The 10,955-nt window shown below is 47.1% G+C and overlaps 1 protein-coding gene across 2 annotated transcripts in view; it reads left to right on the top strand.

Annotated features, from left to right (window-relative positions):
• The first annotated feature begins 8,398 nt into the window (after positions 1 to 8,398).
• The window catches only part of Elac2 (elaC ribonuclease Z 2), a 21,058-nt gene continuing 18,501 nt past the window's right edge, over positions 8,399 to 10,955 (top strand). The window contains exons 1-4 of one of the 2 annotated variants that reach the window (XM_026780501.1): positions 8,399 to 8,676; positions 9,101 to 9,151; positions 9,290 to 9,360; positions 10,105 to 10,169. In XM_026780501.1, the coding sequence (XP_026636302.1) occupies positions 8,450 to 8,676; positions 9,101 to 9,151; positions 9,290 to 9,360; positions 10,105 to 10,169 (414 nt within the window). In that variant the 5' untranslated portion in view covers positions 8,399 to 8,449. The other variant, XM_026780502.1, reaches the window with a different exon arrangement.

Raw genomic sequence — 10,955 nt, 5'->3', positions numbered from 1 at the left:
GAGTGGGAGGAGTGGGAGGCTGGGAGGAGGCGGAAAATTTTTTTTCTTTCTTAATTAAAAAAAAAAAAGAATCAGGGTGGGTCTTGTGTGGCTCAGGTTGGCATTGAACTAAGGCAACCAAGGTTGACTTTGAATTTCTCCTCTTCTCACTCCCCATTTCCAAGTGTTTGGGCTACAAGGGTACACCATCGTGCTTGGCTTGAGACAAGGCAGCGTTTTGACAATTGTTACCTCACCACAGCAAAAGGAAATACAAGAACAATCTGTATGCATGCTGGGTTCTAATGTTTTCTTTCTACATCTTGGTTCTATTATTCACACCCAAGGCTGTGTGCACTCAACACTAGGGTGACCCTGTTCCAGGATCCATCTCTCTCTCTCCGTTTAGTTTGTAAATTCTGAGAACAGAGACTAATGTGATCTTAATATTGATACTTTTAGCTGAGTACCTAGTTCTTCATGAGGACCCAATAAACATAAGGAAAAGAGGCAGGCAGGGAGGAAGGCAGATGGCTAATAGAAGGCAGTATCCCTACTCTCTGATCTTGGACCATGAAGCCTCCCAGTCCCTCTCAATTCAACACTGCAAACAACTATCCTACATCAGTCTTCCTTAAATTCAAACCCTAATGGTCCAGGAAAGATGAAGAAGGCCTTAGTTTTCTGGCAGGAGTCAACTCTGGCAGAAAAGAATTAGAGAGTGGCTATTGTTGGCCCACAGAACACAAGGTCTCGCCCTGGGGTACTGGTCACAGGTTACTGGCTGGGGTCAAAGGCAAGAAGTTGACTTAGATTTGTGGAGCTGTCAACAGGGCAGCTCCTGAAAACAAAGCCCAGGCTGGCAACAACTCTTCCCAGGGCCGCTTAGCTGCAAACCAGCTGGACTTAGCCAGTGGTCACCTCCCTTAATAACTACAGCCTTTGGCAAACGCGGGTGCACATTGCCACCCAGTGGTCAAGGTTGGTAACAGGCCAAGGCTAAAAAAATGCTGACAACCACAATGTCCAGGGAACTGGATGCGTGGGAAGATAACGACTGGAATTATTTTATTTAGCTTTTTGTCAGCTAACCAAAACACACATTCATATTATTGTGTATAAAGTACTGTGGGAAACTCACTGCAGAAAGAGGAGACTCAAAACCTTTAAAGATGCTACCATGTACTACTGGCCAAGAATGGCCAGCTTAGGAATTCAGCTCAGACCCCTGGGATCCGATCCAGATGTTTGACCAGCTGGTCACAGAAGTCCCCTCCAGTCAATTACTTTTCTTGATGTTTCTAGTCAACAGCGTTATATATGTGACGCTGCAAGCTTTTACATTTAATGTTAGCTCATAACTCAGGAGCCTAAATCAGATGTTTTGGGTGAGAAAGAAATTGATGACTTATCAGGAGATTGAACCCAGGCCACTGGCTGCTCTTCAGGCATTCTGCCAGCTGCAAAGCAGAGTGGCTGCTACCCACTCTCTTCAGTTATGAAGGAAGGAGGGGAGAGAGAGGGCAGAAGACCAGTATATGGCTGCATACAAGGAAATCTGGGCAAGGCTTCCTTATAAAGTGCTAACCTTGTGCTCTTTAAATCAGTAATAATCTGGATTTTTGATGTTTTTGGATGTGTCTTCCTCTGTTTATAATTTTATGAAGGAGAGGGGAGTTATGATGGGGAAGACACTAAAATATACAACCAAGAGAAGACACTGAACTAACAGAGTGGTTGAGTCACAGATAAGGTGAGTTCATGCCTTACAGACGCGGATTTAGAGACTGGAGAAAGGCTTCATGATGGGATGTCACCTGAGGACCTGCATTCAGATCCTCAGCAGCCATGAAAAGCTGGGCACAACAACACACACTTCTGTGACTCGGCACTAGGAGTCGGGGGAACGGAGGACAAAGGCAGGCAGGTCCCAGGGATTCACCAACCAGCTAGTATAGCCAAAATAGCAAGGTCTAGGTTTGGTGGCAGATCTTGTTGCAAAAATAATAAAGTAGAAAGTGTGTTTGATTAAGGAAAACATTCCAACATCAACCTAACCTTGCACATGTGCACGTACACACACACACACACACACACACACACACACACACACTGACTTGATCCAGGCATGATCACACCTGTAAGCCCTAGCACCTTGTATACTGAGACAGGAGGAACACTCCAAGGCAGAGGCCAGCCTGGGCTACATAGTAAGTCCATCCCGTGAGACTTGTCTCAAACAAACAAGCAAAACAAATAAAAGTACACACTGTCATTTTCTCTGTCTCACCTGAGCACTGAGGTCCACCCTCTCTGGAAGTGAGAGAGACAACAGAGCGGAGAGAAAAGAAGTCTTCTGGATTTTATTTTCTGAAACCCAAGCAGTCAGGGGAAAGAGAATGACAAGATGTACAGGTGAAAACTCACAAAGGACCAAAGGTATTTCTGCCCTCCTGCATCCCTCTAGAAAACACACGCCAATCCGTAGATCTGGGAGCAGAAATTGGTTGGGTCCCGTGCTTGGAATCCTGGGGAGGAAGTGGCATCTGGAGAGACGGCTCAGCAGCTCACAACACTTACTGCTCCTGTAGAGGGTCAGAGTTCAGTTCATTGCCATCAGAGTAAGCAGTTTATGGTTTCCTAGAACTCCAATTTCAGGGGATTCAATGTCCTCTTCTAGGCTCTGCAGGCAACAAACAAACATGGCGGCATATACATACACTCAGGCGTGCACACATTGTCCTTAGGTAGGTGATGTGGAATTCCCCTATGTATGCTGTGAATATCATTGGTTAATAAAGAAGCTGCTTTGGGCCTATTGCAGTGCAGAATAGGGCAGGGTGGAAATTCCAAGCAGATAGAAGAAGAAAGAAGGAGGAGTCAGAGAGAAGCCATGTAGCCGTAGGAGACAGATGCATCTGGGAACTTTACCAGTAAACCACGAGCCTCATGGTAAAATATAAAATAATAGAAATGGGTTAATTTAAGACATAAGGGCTAGCTAACAATACACTTAAGTGATTGGCCAAGCAGTGTTTTAATTAATACAGTTTCTGTGTGGTTTTTTTCGTGTCTGGGCGGCCAGGAAATGAACAAGCAGCCTCTGCCAACAGGTAGGTTTCTATGGCTGCTATAAAAGGTCATGACAAAAAACAGCTTGGAGGTGTTGGCAAAAGGGTTTGTTTCAACTTATAGTTTACAGTCTATCATGAAAGGAAGTCAGGGCAGGGACTGAAACAGAGACCATGGAGGAGTGCTGCTTAACGGCTTGCTCCCTTTGCTTGCTCAGCCTGCTTTATTGTACCATTTGAAACAAATTGCCCAGGGGAGGAAGGCAGCACTCACAGCAGATTAGACCCTCCTATGTCAATCATTGATCAATCAAGGGCCCCCACACAGTTGCCTAAAAGCCAATCTGATGGAGGCAATTCCTCAGTTAAGCTTCCCTTTTCCTAGAAAAGGCTAGCTGGTGTCAAGGTGACACACACAGAAATCAACCAGCACACAGACACACACGGACACGGACACACACACACACACATTCATACTCACAAAAATTAAACAAACAAAGGCTTGGAAAAGAAAAGAAATCATTTCCTAGGAGGGGAACATACCTTGGCCAGGCAAGGCTGCTGCTGGCTCTGGCCTGGTGGAACCCAGTGATTCCTTAAGCGATTAGCCCTGGGAAGCACTTAACAAAACTGGTACAAAAATTGCCTTAAAACCAGCAGTTCTTTCTGCTCTACCAGATGGCTCAAGTGTTAGGAGCTTTGACAATGGCCAGCTCCCTCTGTGATGTGAAAATGTCCAGCAAACGGCAGCCAGCACAGATCCTGCTTCCTCTCTCTATCCCTTTTCATGCCGAGCATGGTGTCACAATGCCAAAAACAGTGACAGTAAACTGATAACTTGGCTGGGTTATAGCACCAGACAGTTTCTTCTGCACTGACTTCAGCTGGCTCTGTTGTGTGGATTAGGTTCTTCCCATCTGGTAAGGACTTAGTAAGAAAAAAAGATTCCCTTCCTTTAGAGAAAGACAGACTCTCCTGCCACACATGGCTTTAGGCCTGAGCCTCCAGCTTGCCAGCCTACCCTACAGGTTTGAGTTTGCCAGTCTACCCTTCAGGTTGTGAACTTACCAGTTCTGTGTTAATGGGAGCCAGTTACTTTTATCTTCTTATCTATGAGCTATTTTTCTCCAGAGAGGCCTGCCTGATAACATGGCAACTCCACAGAAACAGAATCTGTATCAAGCTTTGGTATACAGATTTAAAAGGGGCACATTTGTTTTGTATGTGGGAATACAGAGGATATTAACACATTAGTATGGAAAATGAAGGGTATTGGGCCCCATCATCTTGGTCTGAATACCCTGTGCCTTACTTCTGCACAGTGCTTGGGGTAGTCACTTTACTCTAGGATCCCATCCCTTTCTGGGAGTTCTGCTCAGGCACAGAACATAGGCCCCCCAGTTTTGCCTACTGTCTGCTTGTCCGTCAGCTCCATCTGTCCCAGGTCTTAAAGGAACTCAGTTCTTCCCTGTCTTTCTACCAGACATGTTTTGTCTGTCTGACAAATCCTTTCTTCCTTCAAGCTGTGGCTTTTGGAGCAGAAGCAAAGAAGAGCCTGGGGCTTTGCTTCCCTTCAGCTCCACATTCCCCCCTCACTCAAGACATCCAAGAAGCCCTGGCTTGCTGTTTGGAATGAAACAAGGAACCCAAAGATGTTTCACTTACTCGTCTATTTCTGTGATAAAATACCATGATGGAGGCAACTTACAGAAGGAAGGTTCATTTGGGCTCATGGCTCCAGGGGATAAGAATCCATCATAGCAGGAACTTATGACAGGGGGCAGCAGGAAGAGCAGAGAGAGAACATCTCATGCAGGAAGCAGGAAACCAAGACAGATAACTGGATACAACACATAGCTTTTGAAACCTCTGAGCCTGCCCCTAGTACCACATTTCTTCCAGAAGGTCATACCTCCTAAACTGCCCAAACAGCCACCAACTTGGGACCAAATTATTCAAATGCCCAAGACGATGGGGAGCATCTCATTCAAATCTCCACAGACGATAAAATTTATGTTCTAGGAGATGCATTAAAGTAGGCTGTTGGGTGGAGAGAGAGATGGATGGACAATAGGGGTATGTGGGGGGGGGCACATGTTAGCAGTGCCGGGACTAAGCACTTGGCTGTGTATTTACTGACCAGCTGAAGGTTCTCATTATGCTTTGGTTGAGAGGAAATGGTATGATTCACACTTGCCCGCCTTTTTAAACTATGCCTACGATGGAAGAAAATTAGAAAAGTGTCCTCTGTGCTCTGCCAGAGACAACTAGGCAGGTGACACTTGTTCACTTGTACTGAATCTCAGTTCCAGCTAGGGCAATCATATATTTCTGTCTTGCCACTCTGTAGACACTGGAGCCTGTGCAAAAGAACTACCTTGGTGGGTATGGGCAATGGGTGTCCTCAGCACCCCTAAAAAGAGTGAGCTGGGAGAATCTCACTTGTAGGTTGTGCATCTCATGCAGGAAGCAGGAAACCAACTGGGAAAGGTTGAGGTGGGTATCTGGAGGATTCTTACAATAACTGGCTTGTCTAGAGCAGGGGGAGTTGGTTAGGGTACAGATATACACACTACAGAGTGGAAAGGTAAGGCCAGAGGTGAGGTGAGACCCTAGAACAGGGGTTGGGTGGCTGCCAAGTAGACGGCCAGTCAGGGATAGGTTCAGACAGTTAAGTTAGGAGTAGGGTGGGGAATAGGTATGGTATTCAAGAGGGGTTTCTGGCCCAAAGAGCTGAGATAAGGTGAGGCCATAGTATACCTAAAGCCACTCACGTCTCTTCAGGCCACTGCTCCTGTTCCAATTCCTACTGTTGACAAAGACCTTGTGTGTGTGTGTGTGTGTGTGTGTGTGTGTGTGTGTGTGTGTGTGTGTAAAACTAGGTTATAAAGTATGCATGTGTAATTTGTGTATGTGAAATTACTCCCATACCAGAGTAAATTGGCCAGACAGTTCTAGTTTTGTTGGTGCTCATAGGATAATCAGAAGGCACCAAGAAAGTCTGGCTCGTCTACTTCAAAGGCTACATCGCTGTTTAACCTGAATACTAACTTCTTTCATCACAAGGTGAAAGTTCATTTAACTCTTCTTTGATTCTATCCAAGGTGAATGCTATTCAAGACTTGCTTTGAGTTCTGGGTTCAATCCTCCAGAATAACTGTGGTTTCACTCCAGCCTCGTGGAGATTGGCTACCATGAGGTCAGCCTGACTACTGAATAAGGACAGTCTGCATGGATGGCGAAGCTACTTAGAATCTAATGGCACCACAGCCCACAGTCAACACCGAAGCATCCAGACTGTAAGGCCATATTGGGCATGCCACTCCCCAATGAACACTTTAAAAGAAACCTCAAGTTGTAGAGACAAGCCATCCTTCTGAGTACACCCCTACAGGAGCTATAAAGGGGTTGGAAGCGATCCCAAGCCACAGGGTTTTTAGGTAGTTTCTATATAGGGCAGTGAACAACTAAGAGTCTCAAAGTAAAGGGAAGTGATTAGACTATATTAATTCAGGGTGTCACTGGATTCTGAAAGGCCATGTCCTCAGTTTCCACTTCCCAGCAGCCCTGACGGCCAGACTCCACCCCCTCAGTTTCCACTTCCCAGTGGCTCTGGCAGCCATGTTCTGCACTTGAGCAAGTCAGGAGACAAGTTTGTACCTCTGACCCCACCGTGTATCCTTTCACAGATGCCAGTTTGACTGAGTGATTCTTCATCCCAACCAACTGACAAGATTGGCCACGATGAGCCATGTTTATAGTCAAAACCTGTGTCTGTCTCAGGCTGGAGAATCAGCTCAGAGAGTAAAGCACTTGACACTTAACTATGGGGACCCGAGTCTGAATCCCTAGAAGCCAGATACAGCAGCAGGCATGGCGTGTATGGTAGGAAGAAGGATCTATGGTAGCCATTTATTTAGTTTGAAGGAGTGTCCTTATTAAGTACAACATGAAGTAAAAAGAATAAATAATGAGAGAGAGAGAGAGAGAGAGAGAGAGAGAGAGAGAGAGAGAGAGAGAGAGAACAAAAATACAAATTGGGTACTCATAAGATTCGGCAGAAATCAGCTGGAGAAGCCCCCTTTGAAGCAGTCAGCTAGAGTATTCAATCAAGCGTTCAGGGTCCCAGCTTTACCCAGAGGTCTCTGAATGCAGGATTACAACAGATTGCAGCTGTGAGTATCAGCTCTTTCTTGCTACTGGTGACAATCTTTTCTATATTTTTAAGTATGTTCAGTTTGGGAATTTCTGACAGATAAGTACTTAGGACACTGATAACAGAGCGCTCTACTTTTTTTTCTGTCTAGGGGATTTAGTATGAAAACAATCCCCTACATGGATTTTATTGTAAAAAACACATTTAAAAAATTGTGCCAGATGTGGTGGTATATACCTTTAATCTCAGCACTCTGGGGGTTAGTGGATCTCTGTGAGTTCAGGGCTAGTCTGATCTAAATGGAGGGTTCCAAGACAGCCAGGGCCACATAGAGAGACCCTGTCTCAAAAACTAAAAAAGAATTTGTGATTGTTTATTCCTAGTATTTGTGGAAGTGGTGGTGTTAAGAAAACTTAAAATGGAGCAGCATTGGCTTGGGGGACATTAAGTCAAATGATCTCAGAGAGGCCAGAGCTACAACTCTGAATTTGGTTGCGGATTAGCCATCCCTTAGATCGAATTGACCTTTCAAAGATTGTTGACCTCTGCTGACCCCTACAACAGAGCCTTCTCCCCCCACCCCCTGTCCAAATCCTCAAGAGACTACTAAGAAAGCAACCAGTCCCCTTTTATTTACAGCTTAACTTGTCGCAGCAACAATCACAATTCCTGGTTAATCCACACCCTCCTGAGGTTCAAACTATAAATGCAGCCACGAGTTTATAAAACCCAAGATCACGTATTCAAGATTTCATGAATGTGATTTCCCTGATATCATTCCTAATCAGCCCGGAGCAAATGACATTCTCCTTGTTCTTAGCTAGGTAATAGGATGGCATAATCTTTCCAGTGTGTAAGTCCTCGGAGGACACAGCTCCTAAAACCAGAAGATGAACAGAAAGGACTCACTCACTTCCCAGTACTGCTTTTCGGGTACTTACAAACCCAGAAGTCCCTCCTCCAGAAAAATGACAGTATCCGGAAACTATCAACCCTGGGACAGCTGGAAGCGGTCAGGGGCGGAGCCTCCGGCGACTCTCTAGCTTTCGCTTACTCTATGTCCGCCTCGATTGACAGGCTCCTAGTTCCAAGGCTCCTTGCAATTGGATGAAGCACCTTGTGTGGGCGGGCCTCCCGAGTCGCCGCGCGCTGATTGGCCAGTCCCGCCATGCGGAGTTCAGGGGCGGTGCTTGCGGCGGCACGAGGGGTCCGGCTGCCTTGTCAGCCAGGTGTGGACTGGTGCATGTGGGCGCTGCGCTCGCTACTGCGTCCCATCGGCCTGCGCACCATGTCGCAGGGTTCGGCTCGTCGGCCACGGCCGCCCAAAGACCCGCTGCGACATCTGCGCACGCGGGAGAAGTGCGGCCCGTCCTGGGGGCCCGGGGGCCCGAACACAGTGTACCTGCAGGTGGTGGCGGCGGGCGGCCGGGACGCGGGCGCCGCTCTCTACGTTTTCTCTGAGTACAACAGGTCAGTGTGGACCAACATCCCCGGCCGTGTGGTCGCGCCGCCACGTGCTCGGAGCCTCGCTCCCGTCCAGCCTTGTAGGTCCCTTACCTACCTGGTCTGCATGGTTTTCAAGCATTCGTGCAATCCGGCCCCTTATCTCGGCGGGGTGTGGCTTTTGGCGTGCCCCGTGTCGTATCAGCGTCCCAAAGCAGGGGTCTCCCAGTGTGAGCGTGTAGGCTAGACCGGGCTGGTGAGTTGATGGGAAAGGGGCTTCTTCCCACTGGCCTATGTTGAACTCCACTCCTCTGTTCCTAACCAAAGAGAGGTTCAAAACCTACCTGCCAGCGACAGAACACGGTCGTCTGGTTGTAGTTAGAGCGTTGTATCTACAATAAAGCATTTTGCAAAATAGACTTTTCTGAGTAGGGTAATACTCCTCCCACAGGTACCTCTTTAACTGCGGAGAAGGCGTCCAGCGACTTATGCAGGAACACAAGTGAGTCAACCCCTGGCTTCTGGGGTGGAGATGATTATGGGCTTGGAAGCGGAGGTGAGAGGCAGGTGAGACTTAGCAGCAGAAGTGATCTTCGGTCAGCCGGGTTTCATCTTGCTGAAATGTATGTTTTTTTCTTAGACTGAAAGTCGCTCGCCTGGACAACATATTTCTGACTCGAATGCATTGGTCAAATGTCGGGGGTTTGTGTGGTGAGTCTGTTTTGGAGGTCAGAAGCTGGTGGGAAGTCTCTGGGAATTTAACATGGCTTTCAGCTCCTTTGCTCCACTTCTCAGCCCAGGGGAGCTAGAATTCCCTTTGTACCAGCCTAATCAGCTTGAGTGGGAAAAGCCAGACTCAGAAAAGCAGGGCTTGACATTGGTGATGGCCTCCAGGGCTGGACTATACACTTAACAAGAGAGTAGCAGCGGTGATCAGAGTCAAAGTATTTATCATGAAGACCCCCAGCAGCCATATGCAGGCACCTACTGTCAAGATTGCCTCTTTATTCGGGTCCTCAACTGGGAACATCAAGATTGTGTTGAGGCCGGATTTTGAAAGCGTGGTGGTACGGCTACAGGAAGGAGTGAGGTAGTAGAGTGTGTACCCCCCCCCCCACCCCATTTTCATGGCTGCTACTGGTATGATGTATATGGCACCCTTCACTTGGACAGTTCAGACAGTGGCCATCCTGGTTCATGCTAGCTGCCTCCCTACCTCCCACCAGTCACCCGTGCCCATTCTAGAGGCACATGGGGAAGATCCCTTGTCTCTTGTACTTCTGCTAATATTATTTTCTCCTTATGTATGGCATAGTTGCTTATAATCCAGAATAGGGACATATGGGTACTGGATCAAGGAGAGGCAAACACTGCCTCCCTCCACACACACACACAGGCAGTATGTATGTCGAGAGAGCAGATTTATTTATTTATTTATTGACATTCTTTTTTTAGGAATGATTCTAACATTAAAGGAAACTGGGCTGCCCAAATGCGTTCTTTCTGGACCTCCACAACTGGTGAGTGTCTCCCGAGTCACATGTCAATAACAACCTTTTAAAAGGGTTGATAATAGAATCTCCATTTTTGTGTACTAACCCTCTGCGTTCAGGATATGGCAGGTAGTGGAAGTAAACACATCTCCTTTCACAGTGCAGAACTGCCTGTGAGGTCCTCGGTGAGCTGCCAAGGACTCGGCGCCAGTTTCTTAATTTATGAAGTGGCCAGAATGTCCCATAAGGTTGTCAAGAGTGAAGGAAGGGGTGCATAGGAGGTACCACAGGACATAGGTACCATAGGAGGACATTTGGTGCCAAGGAAGTGCTTGGTTAAAGCTTTCACTCTTACGTATTAGCTACACACATCTAGTTCCGTCTCCTGTAGCTTTCACTGTCTACCGAAGCAGCCTTGCATGTCAGTTCCCACTTCCTGTAATCCATCCTCTGCAGCGCAGCCAGAGCAAGACATCCATGCAGCGTGCCACTTCTCATCCTAGGCTCTCTTATGTGTTATGATCCACAGTATGGCCTCCAGGCCTCTGTTCACATTTCTACCTGTGTTATAAAGCTTGAGCCACGAGGGGCTTGCTTTCCAAGGTCATTTCCTCGGAGCTGTGCCCGTCCCTCCAGACAAACTTGTGTCGGCTCCTGTGTCGTCTTCAGTGCTCTTTCAGGGCTCCTAATCGCTGCTGAGTTGTTTGTGTGAGCATTTGTTTCATCTCCATCTCTGATGAGAGAGCAAGGACTTCATGTCTTTTAACGTTGTTAACACGGCATCTAATGATACTGGATACAATAATACAATAA

The sequence above is a fragment of the Microtus ochrogaster genome, chromosome 7, assembly GCF_000317375.1.
Source record: "Microtus ochrogaster isolate Prairie Vole_2 chromosome 7, MicOch1.0, whole genome shotgun sequence".
NCBI classification, from domain to species: domain Eukaryota; kingdom Metazoa; phylum Chordata; class Mammalia; order Rodentia; family Cricetidae; genus Microtus; species Microtus ochrogaster.
The sequence above is the reverse complement of the archived record's forward strand: the minus strand, read 5'-3'. Positions and strand labels throughout refer to the sequence as shown.